Source organism: Vicugna pacos, chromosome 11 (assembly GCF_048564905.1).
Source record: "Vicugna pacos chromosome 11, VicPac4, whole genome shotgun sequence".
NCBI classification, from domain to species: domain Eukaryota; kingdom Metazoa; phylum Chordata; class Mammalia; order Artiodactyla; family Camelidae; genus Vicugna; species Vicugna pacos.
In genome coordinates, this window is record NC_132997.1 from 58,861,657 (window position 1) to 58,878,237 (window position 16,581).

Here is a 16,581-nt window from a genome sequence, read left to right on the forward strand (position 1 = left end):
CACTCAGAAGGAACTAGGAATACATTCTTCTGTCTTTTCTTCGGCCTGTTGGCTTTCTTTGTTCCCTGTCTCCCTTAGGACAGTGGTTTATGGAGTCTTAGGTCAGGCATTTTAAATCAGTGTTTCTCAGTTAAGAGAGAGAAGTCGGTTTCAGGGAGAGGAGGGAGGCCTCTCGCAGGTGTTCCTCCAGCCATTCCAACCGTGGCCATGGGAGGTGGCCCAGATTCAAAAGGGAGAAAGGTGGGACGGGACTTCACATCCACCTCTTCATTCTGACTTAACATTCAACTAGTATTTGTTATTTTCCCCGTGAACCAGACACCACGCTAGACAAGAGGACACACAGATACAAACGGTCGATGCTCTGCCCTTGGGGCGATTGTGGGCAACTGAGAAAAAAACACATACGCATAGATTATTAAAATCCAGTATGAGCAACAGCCCAATAGAGGTTACAGTCAAAACTGAGAACAGACATCAGACATCCATTGCAGTAAAATCACCAAGCCCTGTCAAAACTGTCCACATTTGGAATCTGAGGTCTTTTGAAAGAGGCCTGGGGGAGAGTTTGTGATTGTGCTCTCTCCAATAAGTATTCCTCTTAGAGAAAAATAAAATGACCTGGAATTTCATAGAGGGCCAGTCCACATGAGGCAATGAGTTGCAGTTGTGTCTGTTTGTTGGCTTTGACCACAGACTCCGCCCCCACCTACACCTACACCCTGCAAGGAAATAGTATGATGGCTGCTAAGCTCTGACAAGCCTGGGCAGGAAGGGTGTAGCGTGGTGTCTCCCGTACCTCAGCTCATTCGTTAGACTCTAACCCCAGGCTGTACTGGTAACTAAGTAACAATCAGCTTGGGGACAGGTGGGACCCTGACCTGTTGCTGTTTCCATGCACATTCCTACCTGGCTAACTGTAACAACACGAAGTCACCAAACTCAGAGTAGGGAAGAAATGCACCCAGTTGCCTCTCTTGAGCAAGTACAAGCCAACTCCAACTCCAGAATACCACTGCTCTAATCTTATTTTCAGAAAGAAATCTATCAAGAGAAGTTGAAAGCACCTGCTAAAATTCTCTGTGATGCTGGGCTTGTGATTTGCAGAGAGTTTCTTGAGTTAGTTTTTGAGGACTTTGGCTATTTCCTTGGCCTTCGTTCAGGGTGGAGATGTGGGCCCCAGAGGGAGCACCCTGCAGGTTTCAGGGGTTCACCTGATCAGAGAAACTTCAAGAGCAACAGTCCGCAGGATGGATGCCTGAAAGGGGCATGGACAGAAAGTGAAGGATGTGGAGACCTGCCCAGTTTGGGGAGGGAACAGGGAGTGGACTATTGATTTTTGAGCATCAGGTCTTTTTCAGTCTCAGCCAAGTCAGCTGCCACGGTCCTGAACATGTGCTCAGAAAGGAGAGGGTGGATGGAGTATTTGGATCCCTCCTACCCTGCCCACACTGCCTGCTCTTCTTATGTAACCAAAGGACAGGTATAGGACAGTCACACATTCCTCAGTCTCCTCTTTCAGATCTTCGGCCCCAGCAAGCTGAGCTCTGACATGCGACACGGAGGATTCTGTTGCGGAGGCTTCCTTAAACAGATGACACCGCAACATTCTACTGTTGGCTGGTGCCTTCCAGAGGCCACAGCCACTTATCACTAGAGGGCAGGTGGGGGGGGGGGGGGAGGGAGGGGGCAAGGTATACTTCAGACTCCTGATCTGCTACAGTGATTATTTTTAGTGTGCCTATCCCAGGGCGCAGGGGAGGAGTGTGCCAAACACTACTCGGCTGGCATCAGAACCATGGTCAAAGTCAAAACACTATCGTCAGAACAGGAGGTTTCTGAATTAGTCCTCTGGGCCATTTCTCTCACCCCTGCGATGGCATTTTATTTCTTGGTTGCATCACTTTAGACAATAGAGCCTGACACCCTTTTGGTGACTTCCCTGCAGTTTCACAACGCCCACCAGCTGGCTGCCTGGTGTTTGCACCACATCTGCACCAACTACAACAGCGTGTGTTCCAAGTTCCGCAAGGAAATCAAATCGAAATCTGCAGGTGAGACTGTGCGGTCCCCATGTGTCCAATTCTCCTCACCTCTGACTGTGAAGGGTTTGCCTTCACTGCCCTTGAGAAGGAACGTGGAGAATTCGTTGGGACTGGCTGGCAGTCACAGATTCATGTGACGGGACACAGGGACTTGTAGGTTGGGAATTCTCTTCAGAGAACTTCGTGGTTGGGGGGATTCGGGTGCCCTGCTGCAGAGCAAGCTGAGGTGGTTAGCTCACCCTTGCTCAGGGAGGCATGCTTAGGAGCAAGCTTAGACTCTGAAATCAGGGGGTCCTGGGTTCAGACCCTGTGTGTCCAGCTGCTTGACTTTAGGCAAGTAATTCTACCTCCCAAAACTTTTAGTGTCACGATCTGCGAAGGGTCCTACTCGTAGTCCCTGCATGTTGGGTTTTTGAGAGGATGTACAGGATAATCACGTATGAGCAGCACTAAGCACAGAACCTCGCACACAGAAGCGGTCAGTGAACAGCAGGCATCATCATCTTCACCTTTCTCCTTCACCAGACAACCAGGAATACTTTGAGCGGCACCGCTGGCCCCCAGTGTGGTACCTGAAGGAAGAAGACCACTACCAGCGTGTGAAAAGAGAAAGAGAGAAGGAAGACATTGCACTAAATAAACATCACTCAAGACGGAAGTGGTGCTTCTGGAATTCATCTCCAGCAGTCGCCTGAGGCGGAAGAGGGAAGAAAATCAGTAATCTGACACACCACTTTTAAAGGCACTACTGTAAAATTACTTATTATTAGAGATAAGATGTAGTTCAGGTTTCAGGCATTGATCTGCCTCCACTTTTGTGCATTTATCTTTGTTGGGATCAAAGCACAAGCTCACCATCAATGAGCCTGGACAAAAAGGGAAGTTGACGCTCACTGCATTCCTTAAATTTACATGTATAATTTTTTGTTACAAGGCTTAATAAACTTCAGTCCGTTATCTCCTTTCTTTTTATACAAAGGAAAAAAAATCCAGCTTTCCTGTTTCAAATTCCAAATTGGAAAATATTTTTATATGGTCTCTTGTATTTTGCTGGAAATGAAAATACTGTGTATTGCTTTATTTTACAGACCACAAATTAACCACGCAGTCGCCCTGTGAGTCTCTTCACCCACGTGACCACCGAGCATTATTACTTAATTAGTGGGTTATCCTTTTGTTGTGAAGTAAAGGGTTGGAATGAAATTCCCCAAAGTGCAAGCCAGAGAGCATTTAATCTTTGTTCTGCCGAATAACATTGGTATAATTACCAAGTCAACTCCAAGAATGTGTATTTACAATATTTGCCGTGTAAGTGCTAGTAATTATATGGTTCTATGTGCCATGTAAAATATAATGATATCAAATCTTCTGTTGTTTAAAACATCTAGATTCAAGAGGATAATCTTTATAATCATTAGAAGGGCTTATTACATCCCAGCATTATCCAGGGCAAACTCACTCATGGACCTGAATACAAGAGATACCATCAGAGATGGGTGTTGGGATGGCTGTTTGAGGATGTCCGTCTCTCGGGAGTCCTGGATCCTGCCGTGTTTCTGCACGCAGATTCTCTACTGACTTGAATCGAGATGGGCAAGGGAAAGGGTCCCAGGACTCTGTCCCCGCGTCTGCAGGCTTGTCACATCTCACCACCAGAAAAAGGCTTCCTCAGGTCTCTCACCTGCGGCCAACTTCACTTTGTAAGACCTGTATTTTTAACTCTTTCCAGGGAAAATTCATGTCGCTGCAGAAGTAGGCCAAGATAGACCACCCACCCCTGCTGAAATGCAGTGGGGCCTGTGAAGGCACAAAGCCGGAGGCTGGGTCATCTAGGGTCCCTGCATCCTCCAATGCAGACAGGAATTTTATTCCAAGAGTCTAGGAAATGGTGCTATTGTGAGTTAGTTCTGACCCTTTGTCTTCTGAGTTTTCAGTGTTAAAATAGAAAGTATTGAGCAGGGGAGCTTTGGCGAGGCAGCCAATCATCGCCTCTCTGTAAACGAAGCTGTTACAGCACTCATACAGAGTGTTTTAAGGCCACAGCTCCATGCCTGTCATGGGATGTGTGGTGGAGGCTGGGGCTTATTCTACCAGGAGGTCATTTTAATGATGCTAAAGGCTGTTGATTTTTTTTCTAGCTTTCAGAAGTTGGAAAAGAGGCAATTGAGCCCAGTGTTGACAGCCAAAAACATTTGAAAATCTATCCAGATTACAGATGGGCATTTATTCCAGGTGGTGGATACACACCAGTTACAAGAGTTTGGAGAGGCCCAGAAATGTGTCACCCTCACATGGTAAAGGAGGGGGCAGTTGAGTAGGGATGGATGACTGCAAATGCATCTGCTTTAATTTTTGGTCAGTAGGTTGTAAATCATTAATAGAAGGAGAAAGAAGACAGAAGATTAGGATAGATGTCAAGACTCAGGAAGAATTGACATATATCCCATCAAAAAATGGTAGAAGTTGAGTTTCTGACGAGTAGTCAGAGTTGAATTTACACAACCAAAGCTCCCATTTGATTGTAATCTTGCCAAAACGTAATGGACATGTAAATGCACCTGGGGTACAAGCAATAATATCCACTAGTGTTTGTTGTCAGCTCCTGTAACCAAGTGGCTGGTTCATTTGGTTGCTGCTGATTACGGCCTTTAACCATGGTGGTTTGTTTTCTGTTTTTTATTTCACAAAAAGCCAATAAAATTGTTTAGCTATAAAATGCCTCCAGTTTTTTTTTTAAGGCCTACCATCATTATCATGTGTATAACTTTAACTTCTTTTTAAAAACTTGAAGAGTGCTGGGTCACGGGGGGCTGCGTGTGCTCCAGGAAGAAGGCAGCTTGAATGACTGTTGTCCTTGTCTTCAGTACTGCAGAGAGTCTAACACCATGCTGTACATGAGGGGTCTGGCTCTCTGCTCTTGGCAAGTACCGTTATGTCACTAGACATGGTACATTTTCGGAAAAAACAAAAATGACATCACTACTCTAATGAACTTATTATAATCTCCGTTTGGGCAGTTCTGCCAGCAGTTAAGTGAACGTATGCAGTGGTGGGTTCCTGAAGATCAGTCTTTTATTCAGAAGCACATCTGAGAAAACCTTTGGGAAAATTTGAAAACAATTTCTGGACTTCTAGGTAGTGTAATGTTTGCCCAAGCTCAGAGGGAAGAAGGGTCTCCACGGAGATCACAAAGGGGGATTTTCTGAGTGGAAAATTCCCTGTGGAAAGGAGTGGACAACTATAAAAGAAAATAATAACTGCAGGAAGAAGGCAGTTTCCAACACATCAGCACACCTTTTAAAGGTGGGAGGTCCAGATTAGGCACCTTCTGCATACTGCCTCCAGTGCAGTCTCACCTGAAGAAAGTCTTGGTCTAAGTTTCTCGTAGGGCAATGTCTGGCAAACCATTGAGGATTTCAACAACCCTTTATCAGCATTACAGAAACCACAAATTCTACTGGTCTAGAAGTAACTCAATTATTTTCATTACAGACATTCAAAAGCAAGAATCGTATGCTTCTAAGACTTTTTTTCCCCACACTTGCTTCCATTATATGGTATATCAGTTGTCAAAATTCAGTTTTTCATCACTGTGACACTGGCTAAGTAGAATAAGTTCTACTAGCCAGAGGGAAAAACAGTGAATTCTGAATTTGGAAACTTCTGAGTGCAGCATTTCTGAAATGAATGCTATTCTGCAAGCCGAAGATGTATCAGGCCTTTTCCTGTGGAAATATATAATGGTATTTCCTAAACTGAATGCTCTAATTGGGTGCTAGTGGGCAAGCAGCACTAATTCCTCTTTTCTAGAAGAATGTGACTATTGCATAAAAGATGTCGAGTTAAAAGCCAGGGAGAATGTTTGTGTTGTGTGTGTATGAGCATGTGTGTAATAATCAAGAAGCAACAGAAGGAAGCGAGGGGTGGGGGGCTAAAGATAATTTTAAAAAAAGAAAAAGAGGGAGAAGGGCCACTGATCAGAGCCATGGAAGTTGAATTTAACACTATGAGCCATGGATGGACTGTCTTTCTTCCAAAGTGCTAATTTGTGAGATTATTCCCTATCTCATGACCTAATTTACTTTCAGATGAAGACTTTGCTCTCTTGAATTTCCAATTAGGAGGCAGGTGATATATGCAACACAGAAAGGCAGTGGTGTGGCCACACTGGTGACTTGTAAAAGGAGAAGCCAGGCTGTTCCCTTTGGCTGCATTTGAAAATTTCAGCCTATGCTAATAGTCCCTTTAAGTTGGGTATTTTTCCTTAAGCCATTTAGACACATGATTTTTCACTGAGTGCACGTGCAGGTGCTTCATCAGTTAGACTTTTACAGACTAGAGTCTACAAAATATGGAAATAATTTGGGAGCAGATTAACTCTTGGGTAGAAACAAATCCATCATACATTTGTGCATCCACAGACATGAACACGCTAGAAACAACAGTAGGAGACATGAAGTGACTTGCCAGCAACTCACTCCCATGCTTGCCATTTCTCCAGGAACAGAACATTTTAGTGACATGAATCTCCACTAGCATGTAGATAAAACAGGTGATTCCCAAATGTGGCCCCAGAGAATGGGTATTTAAATTATTTGAGTCCGAATATATTGTCAGTCCCAACGACAAGCATAGTTAGATTTTGCAGGCAATCAATGAGAAAAGAACTTGGTTCATTTCTCTCTGCTTGGAGGCCAACCCAAGTTTGGGCATTTTTTGGTTCCTTCCCAATCTGATAAAAATAAACATCCTTTTGGTTTGATGACCCATGGTAGTCCCAACTGGAGCGATAATACCATGGAATGTTAAGCTTAAGTGTTGTCTGAAAAGATACATAACCTCTCTAACTTGAGTCATCTTAAAAAAAAAAAAAAAAGGAAACAGCTTTCACTGAATCTTTGGTGCAGATTAAATGAGATGATTTAGGTAAAAGCACTTGGCACAGTGCCTGGCACTAGTTAGCACTCAATAAATGGACCTGTGAGCACATCAAATACCCCCAGGCAAGAAATCCAAGAGAGGGGGACAACATTGCACATTACAAAATAGAACCATGTGATCTTTTCCTACATTTCTCAAACCGAGGGCCAACCTTGCTGCTTAGTGCTTCATGACAGTGATTCAAGAATTAGAAAGTAAGAGCTGTGGAAAGAGAAAAAGCAGGTGGTGGGAGGATGGAGGAGAGTATGGCTCTTTCAAAGAAGACAGTCCCCTTCACCATTTCTCCCTTTTCTTTGTGGAGTAAGGATGGGCCACCCTAAGGTGAAATTTGGCTGAGACTCTGATTCACTTAGAGTTTGCTTTCTTTTTTTTTTAAATTGCTCTGTCATTTTTTCCCTATTTTTCTTGAAGACTGGAAGCAGAGTCTAGTCAATCAGACTCCTCAGTGCTCTGCATTCATCTTCCGTCTGCAAAGCCCTCTCTTTATTATTTTCTCCTTCTTCCATAATATCAACTCCCGTAATATGTTCGATACATGTCTTAAAATGTGCAGATGTCCTTCTACACCGCGTTGTTTCGTGTGCGTGGTTATTGCACAGATGGTGTTACATAATAAATTTGCTTCTCAGACTCCACCCTGCCTTGGACATCTAAGCCGTGTTGTAACATGTGCACCCAGCTCTCTGCTCCCCATGGCTGCTCAGCGTTCTGGTTACAGCATCTGCCACATTCCACTCTCCCATTCCACTGCCCGTAGAAGCACAAGTCAATTCCATTCCCAGGCGCTACAGTGAACCTCCCTGCTCATGCCCTGGGGTCAAGATCTAAAGATGGATTCTAGGTTTGACTCTAGACATATAGAACCATAGCCTTCTGAAGTGATGGACATGTGGGAACATGGGAATCAGAGAGAAAGTCCCTTTCTGCTCCCAGCACTAAGTTGACATGATGCTACAGAATTCAAGAGCTATAAAGAATCTGAAAGGCTCTGGCCCAGCCCAGAGACTGACTATCCCCTAACAGAGAAACTGAGCTCAACTTCCTGCTGAGAAACTTAAAGAGGCTTTCCTGACAGTGAAAGTTGTTAGCGATTGAAATGAGTTAGACCCATCTGGCCTTGGCATCTGACCCTCATGAAAGGGAAGAGGACAAGATGGCTTCTCAAAAGCCCCTTGAATACTAAGATTTCTGATTTTCTGCCAAAAAAAAAAAAATCCCTAGAAAGCTTGTGCATATGCATCGAAGGTTGTCTCTGATTTTGTTATTTTCTACATAAAGTCTAAAGGAAAAATAACCTTCCAACACAAACTTTATGGATTGTTCAAAGTGTCTTTCAGATTCTTTATGACTCGTTCTACAGAATCATATCAGTATGAATATAAAATTTCCCTTTCTCTTAGTTTTCCACTCTGGGTGGTAAAGCACAGGGCAACACCACCTAATTCATTAAATGGAGGGTGTTCAGACCACTGTGATTTCCACCGCCAGCCTCACTCTCACTGGGATGCGTGGACCCCATGATCACCACTAAGATATCTTTCAATCTGTGTATCTGAAAGAATTCTTTAAAAGTAAGTAGTCTTAAATGAAAGAATGAAAGATACATACAGCACCCAAAGAGAGCTCAACTAATTTCTGAACCATCTCAAAGTCATTTTGAAATGAAACCATATTCTGAGTCCACAAGTGTTAAAAGCTGACTGTATAACCAGGAATTCTCCAAATTAACCTCTTCTAAAAATACAATATTTATTAAAAGGTAAGTAATTAAAATATGCTAAAAAAAAAAAAAGGAAGCAGTCACAGTAAATGGCCAAACATTTGAAATTTCCAACACAGGGAAACAGACTTACCAATTTTTTTTAAATAATAATAAGGTGGACTCTCTCCCCAGCAACTTCTGTACTGCTGGCTATCCCTGCTCCTATTCTGTTTACATTTGCATGGATAGCCAGGCTAGTGAGGCCTTGGGACGTTAAGATGCACGTTCACATGCTCTTTCAGTCTGATTCAGTGTTGCCTCACTGCGCCCAACTGGATGGATTGATGTTCCAAGCTTGGCACCAATTGACCAAAGTCCAAAACAAAGACATGAGGACCACGATAGTAATATTTAACATTTTGAATATATATGGTGGCCAGACAATAAGTGCTTTACATGCATTTACCTCATTTAATTCTCACTAGTATGGGTGAAAAAGGTAATGGGTTCCCCAGAAGCCGACCCTGAAATGAAGGTTCACAGGCAGGTGAGGAAGTGCCCTTAGGTGAGACCAAAAAGGGAGGGCTCAGGAAGCAGGAAGGTAAGAAGCCAAGCAGGGGCATGGTTTCAGGCAGTCCCACACTCAGCCTGGTCTCAAGCCACATCCTGGAGAAGAACCTATACCTCAGAGTTGGCTTTTATAGTCTTGCACAGATAGTCCAAAGCTCAGTGCTCTTGGCAGAGGATGGGAAGGGAAAAGTGCAAACTCCTGGGTATTTTAGGCCTGCTTTGGCAAGATGAAGAAAGTCGCTCCAGTAGCATGTAGGAAATCCTCCAAGAAGAGTCACAGATGGGGGCTGTTAAAGGTAAACAGAAGAACATAAAAGCTGGGGAGGGATGCCCAGAAAAGTGGAAAGGACCCCAGAGCATCTGGGAGGAGCAGAGGTTGACTATCTACTAGCCTCTATTTTGAAATTCTGAGAACAACCTGGATGATTTGATGGGGCACCCTGATGGAAGTTTTGGGTGCTAATGAGTAAATATGGATGAAACATTGCAACCTCTTTTGCTTTCTTGTCAGGAAGGTTCTGAAATTAATTTCAAGAAGATCAAAAGACAAATTTATTTTGATTAACTTTTCAAAATCACAGAATCTCAAACATAATCATTCTTCCCCAACACTTACATAAGACTGTATCTGAAAGGACATCATTGAATTTCCCCTAGATGGTGCAAAACAAATTTAATAATGATTTACTTGAACCTAAACAAATTTCTGCCACACAGCATTTATAGATTTACAACAATTTCTGAAAAAAGCCCAGGATGACAATTCCGATTCTCACTCAATACCCCCACCATCTCCCTACACATGCATACAGATTCAGTCCAGGAGCAAGGATCAAAGTCTAAAGATTTTAAGACTCTTAAAACTTTTATTTCAATACCAACTGCTTGATTTACATAGCATTCACTGCCTGATTTTTATTGAGCTAACCAAAGGACCAAAAGCAAAGTCGTTGCTCAGAGCCTAACCACTGGAATCTAGACCAGATTCCTAGTGTTAATAAATTAGCGAAACATTCCTCCAATTGCCCAAATGCTAAGGAACCCTGCCAGCAGCAGTCATAGGGCAGTATCTCCCCTTGGATCATTTTTCTGGTTTTAGTCAGACAATTCTGTGGGGATGACTATGGTTTCACTGATCCATACATCTTCTTGCAACTTGCTACAGGAGGGTGTGGGGAGTAAATATCTGAGCTCTTCCCAATGGCATATCTTTTTGTTTCCTTTTCAGAGTTTGGGTTATTTCTGATTGATGGATATACTGGTAATCGGGGTGAATGATATCTCTATGTGTGATGATAATCTTTGCTGAAACTAGCTCTTTCCAAAAATGGCGTTCATCTCTCCCTTTCAACGGGGATGTTCTTGACTATGTATGCCCTAAAGCAGAAATGACTGCACTCATAACCAATTAGGGTATATTTCCCCTATCTGAGAAACACCTGATATGAGTGAGGCCCTCAGATGGCAGCCATGAAAACACTTAAGCCAAATCCACCCAGGAAGTCAGGGCCTTCCAGGTTGAAGATCACTCCAGATCTCATTTCTCCTAAAACAGACCACCCATCCCCAGCAAAATCTGTTAAGAGGGTCCTTTGATTCTCAAGTCTGAAGGAATGCATTAGAGCCATCACTTTCCCCTCCCACCTTCTCCCTCACCCCAAACCTGACCCCCACTTCTATGCCTGGCCCTGTAGAAATTCCATTTGACCAACATCATACCATATCCAGATATCCAGATAGATGATGCAAACGAAGGTCTGGATGATGTGTGGTGGGAGAGGTGAAAAAGGTCCACTTTTCAAACCCTACAGAGGTTTCTACTGAACACCTTGCCATCCAAAAATCTCTACATCAGAACTACTGTATTTTGCCAGGAGGTAGCTTCATTTCATTCAGTCTTGGATACTCCCTACTGCTGTGTTGCAAATCATCTGTGCCTTACCTTGGGAAGCCTCATGATTGTATGTTGATTTAGTCCTCCTTCTTCCTTGCCAAAGGGCTGATCTAAAGCTTATCACAAATTATTTCAATTCATCTAGGACTTTTTGAACTTCTACTATGTGCCAAAAATACTATGAAACCCAGTCTATGACCCTGGCAAGCACCTAGTATCTGGTTGAATACATCCAAATAATGCCAACAATAAGACAATAAATTAACATGCTAAAACTATACTCAGATTAGCAAAGCATGACTATGTTCTGAGTTACTCTGAGGCATAATCCAGGCTCCAGGGCAAAGACTCTGGAAGAATGAACTGGTAGCACAATTGTCAAGTTTTATTCATGCCACAAATATTGACTGCACAAATACTTGCTTAATATGTGCAGTCACTTTTCTAAGTACGAATGTCCCTATCATTATGGAGTTCACATTCCATTGTGGGAGGCATACAATGAAAACCAACAAACAAATAGGTATTTTTACCAAGTAATTGCTATGTAGGGAAAAAGAAGAGGAAATTCAAGAATACCATTATAGACAAAGGTGGTCAGGGAAATCTTCTCCAGGAGGTAAAATGAGTTAGAAATTTAGAGAAGACACAGCAGGGCCAGTTTGTCTCTGCTTCCCAATGTTTGGGGCCTCAGCCAAGAATTGGAGGGCAGGGTTGACTAATGGCTAGGGACTGGAATCATCTGGAAGTGTCTACCCTCACATATTTGGTGGTTAATGCTGACTCTTGGATGAGACCTCCATCACTCAACAGTGGGGCTGTTGACTAGAACATCTCTATAGGTCTCCACTTTTCTTACAGAATGGCAGCTCGGCTCCAAGAGTGTCCAGAGAAAAAGGTGAAAGTACACGGCATATTTCTCATCCAGCGTCAGGAGTCACATAGTGTCACTCCTACCATACTTTATTATTTGAGGCAGTCAAAAGGTTCAGCCAAATTCAAGGGGAGAGGACACAGACTTTACCACTCATTGGGAGGAATGTCAAGGTCAAGTTGTAAAAACATGTGGAATGGTAGATACTGTTGCTGTATTCTGCCATAGTAGCTTAGAGTTCACTAGTTTCCTGGAGCTGGTTTTTGATTGGAGGAAAGAGAAGAAAGAGAGAGACACTGAAAGATATTCTATACCCAAAGGGAGAAAAGGAGAGGCTGAGGTGAAGTTAGGGCTCAGAGCAAGGAAGAAAAGCTCTGCCACCAAGTGCTTTATTATTTGACATCTTCTTTTGCATGAAAAACTACTGCCAGGACTGCTCTCTGACCTTCCTTGCCTGATTTCTACATTAACCCTTGTTCACTTAACTCATGGGAACTCTACCCGCCTCAACCAAGCTTTTGATCATCTAGATGGTTAGCTACCTCCTCAAGGGGGGCAGCCACTCGATTTCAACAGCTTTAACATCTGAAGATTACTGACCCCCATGAGTCTCAGCTGTTTTCCTACTGAATCTCCCAGGAAAGAAACCACCTCTTTAAAGGACATGTCCTCCATTTATCCTCACACAAATTCTCCAAAGAAGGTCTGAACTTCTTGAGCTAATGGCCTTTAGTTCAATAAAAATCCAAAACACAAATATTTCATCAACAACAATAGCAGCAATAAGTCTTTTCAGTAAAAGTCACTACAAATTACCAAGCGGATGGTGCCAGGGTATCTGTGTCTTTAAAGCATTCTGGGTGATTCTAATGTGCACGGAAGTTTAGAACTACTGTCCATCTGGTTGTCCTGACTCCCTTCCTGACCACTTCCCCCAGCCACTCCTCCCCTTGTCTGCTGTGCTCCAGTCAAGCAGGTCTTCTTGACGAGCCTATAATGGGCTGTGTTCTTGTCCTGTGGTCTTTGTACATGCTGTTCCCTCAGCCATCAGATGCTCTTTCCCCTGTTATCTGCCTGACTCACTCCTCAATTCAAGGACCCGCCCCAGGACCATAAAGTTTCAAGCAACAGCCCTCTTTCTCCTTGGATATCCTACCACAGAAAACTCTTCAAGTTTCTATCCATTTGTACAAACCATTTCGAGGAGGCCCAGAGGAGCAACCATACCAGTCAAGGGTTGAAAAGAATTCAGACTGGTAATTCAGTAATTTACCCACATCACTGCTCACTTGTCAGTTTTACCATCGGAGCAAAGAAGCAGCGATTCAGCCTTCTACGTGGCTCCTTTTCTGAAAAGTGTCTCTTGAGAATTCCTAGGAAAACTCATTGTTCTACCTTCAAACAGCCCTCTGGTCTGGCTGCAACCCCAGCCACTCTCTGGCTGCTCCTTGTCTCTGGTTCTGGGGAGGCTGGATGCACGTGCAGAGGGAGTGAAGGGTGAAGACACCACCAGCAGGGCCACCAGTTAGGAAGCCCCAGGGCAGTGATGAGGGCCAGGGGATGGAGTGTTGAGAAGGAAAAACTCCCCTTCACCCAGGGTAACCTCTCCAAAAACAGACGTCCTGTTTCTTTCTATCAAAATCACTAACTTATTATGTATTCCTGGACATCTGGCACTATAAACTCCAGCTGTTCTGCCCTTGGCTTTCACAAACTTCAACAAGAACTGATACTCAAATCATTCAAAGTGAGTGGAAACATGGCAGATGATGTCTGAGACAGGAAACACTCTTCATCCAATGGGTTTACTGGAGCCAGCCACTTGCCAAACTTGCAAATACCCTGAACCCAAGCTCTTTACAAGAGTAGACTTATTGTTTTCATCACCACAGGCACAATCATTTCAGAAGGGAACCCTCAGACCCCTGTCTGTGTTTCAACAGATTTTTCACACCCCTCTCCACCATGGGGGAGTCTCGGAGCGAAACTCTAAGAGCCTCCCTCTACTCCCTACTGGCTCCTCCCCTACAGGGCACAGGCGACCTGGTTGGTGGGAGTATGACACTCAACCCTGGTTGGACAGGGTGGCCCAGTCTCGCTCTCTCCTGCCTCAAGGCAGTGCAGAAAGGGCCAGGGCTGTCTTATATTCCTTGCCCCAACAGAGAGAACCCCAGGGTCAGGACTTCAAGAGAGAGCATGAAGGTCACTCTTCTCCCAAGGGCCTTCCTTTCTCTGCCAGCAATGGATGTGTGAGCAGGCTCTGGTGCTCCCTGAAGTTCGCTGGCTAAGAGAGCCCTGGGCCCACATGCACCTAGTGCTCCCCACAGGCAGGGACTAAGGCTTGGGTTTGAGAAGCAGCAAGAGGCCCTCACTTGGACTCCAATCCAGCTCCATCAAGAAACTGGGAAATTCAGGATTTGGGGGCACTTAACACCATGTAGCTAACACTAATCACCGTCTGACTGCTTGTATTTTTTTTCCCATGGGTTAGAACCTAGAAACAGGAAGAGGTGACTAAATGGCTCCTCCAGCACACAACTGTCTTTTTCTTTCCACTCATGAAGAGCCCGTGCTTCCCCAACAAAAATTCTATCGCATCAGCTCTACTGTTAACCCTGTTTCTAGGTGAGGAGGGAGGGACTCAGGGAGGATAAGTCATTTACCCAAGGTCACAATGTTACTGAGTGGTCAAGGCAGGAGCAGGACCCCGGTCCATCTGATCCCTAAATCTACTCTGCAGTGCTTTGCTGTATATCTTCCTATTTGTTTTACAAATGAGAAAACACACCCAGAGAGGCTAAATAATTCACCAAGTTTCCACACTTGGAACCAGAGCAGAGATTTTTAACCGACTTCAGTGTATCATTTGCACCTTTCATTTGTTTGTTTATTTACTTATCTCCTTATTAGAGTTAGATGAATTTATCCTAAAGTTCTTAGAGACAGATAACAATAGCCATGTGCTATAGACTGAGTGTTTGTGCCCACCTGCCAAATTCGTATGTTGAAACTTAACCCCCAAGGGTGATGGTATTAGGAGGTGGGGCATTTGGGAGGTGGTTAGGTCATGAGGGTGGAGTCCTCATGAATGGGGTTAGTGCCCTCATAAAAGGGACCTGAGAGAGTTCCCCCACTCCTTCTGCCACATGAGGACACAGGGAAAAGATAGCCATCCATGAACCATGCAGCAGGCTCTCACCAGACACAGAATCTGATGGTGCCTTAATCTTGGACTTCCCAGCCTCCAGAACTGTAAAATAAATTTCTGTTGTTTTTAAGTCATCCAGTCTATGTTATAGCAGCCCAAAGGACTAAAATATTATGAAAGCTCTAAAAACAAGAAGAAAAAAATAGGAGATGAATAGCTCTGTTTGATATTAAAATCTGTAAGGAGGCTTTACAATTATTATAGTTAATCCCAACACAAGAACAAACATGGAAATAGAATAGAAAGTCTAGAAATAAACACGTGCAGAGTACATTCATCCTATAATTAAAGTTGTACTTTCTGTGACTGGGAAGGATAGATAATTCTTAATAAATCCAGGTGTTGGGACAACTGGATAGCCATTTGCAAAGAAAAAATAAAATACTTTCATACTTTCACATCATTTTTAACTTTAGAGATCTCAGTGTAAAAATAAAACAGATTAATGACTGAAACATTATGCTGTATAACAGAAATTGACATCTTGTAACTGACTATACTTCAATAAAAATATAAATAAACAAAATAAAATAAAATAAAACAAATACAACCAGAGAACTAATCCACCACTGTGGGTGAACTTCTTGAGAGTGGGATGACATCTATGACTCTGATTCAAATCTTCAGGAAATAAAAGAAACTGATAGTTTCAACTGTATAAAATCAAAATTGTATCTAAGACAATCCTGAGGGCCAGAGAACATACGTGACTTAGCCCAGGCCACAGGGAGTTAGTGTAAGCTACTATGGGTACAGCCTGTTTCTTTGGCCTCACTCTCAGGTATTTCCATATGCCGTCCACCTGAACTCCCTCCTACTGCCCATAACCCTCCTGCTCCCTACTGAGGCCATGTCTGCAGACTGTCTTTCACTCCCACAAAGCCCTCTTATCACTGTGTGCACGGAACCAGGTGTTAGGTTCCAGGATCCTTTGAATGAAACGTGCATCTCCTTTCTATCTCAAGTTCAACCTGTCATGGGATTCTGAAGTCATCCAAAGTTCACTAGAGCTGTAATCTGCAGGTATAGGTAACAGATGAGCCCTGAGTCTGGCAGATGTGGGCTCTATGGCTGCACCTTTGTTCTCTGGAATAGGGGGCCAGTATTCCTCTGGTAACCCATTTGGAAGACACCTCATTGGGTGAGACAACAACATAGAAAACCTATTTCCTCAAATTTGGAAATTAGGAGGATGGAAGGGAACTTCGAGGTCATGTAAACTGACCATTAGTCTTCCAGGAGGCATCAGCATGAACCCGGTAGGCAATCATAGGTAACCAATGCCGGTGTGCACGGCATAGAACGTGCTGGAGTTCAGAGAAGGACAGATCAGAGACACAGGGCCTG

The 16,581-nt window shown here is 43.6% G+C and overlaps 1 protein-coding gene and 1 long non-coding RNA gene across 9 annotated transcripts in view; one reads left to right on the forward strand and one right to left on the reverse strand.

Annotated features, from left to right (window-relative positions):
• Positions 1-3,002, forward strand: part of RHOBTB1 (Rho related BTB domain containing 1) — a 66,473-nt gene extending 63,471 nt beyond the window's left edge. For all 8 annotated transcript variants that reach the window (XM_072971458.1, XM_015243408.3, XM_072971457.1 and 5 more), the window contains 2 exons: positions 1,949-2,054; positions 2,571-3,002. In XM_072971458.1, coding sequence (XP_072827559.1) covers positions 1,949-2,054; positions 2,571-2,740 — 276 coding nt within the window. In that variant the 3' untranslated portion in view covers positions 2,741-3,002. The remainder of the gene's footprint in view (positions 1-1,948; positions 2,055-2,570) is intronic.
• A 6,373-nt stretch (positions 3,003-9,375) lies between these two features.
• Positions 9,376-16,581, reverse strand: part of LOC116282448 (uncharacterized) — a 29,216-nt gene continuing 22,010 nt past the window's right edge. The window contains exon 3 of the long non-coding RNA XR_012077446.1: positions 9,376-9,545. This is a non-coding gene — a long non-coding RNA (uncharacterized lncRNA). The remainder of the gene's footprint in view (positions 9,546-16,581) is intronic.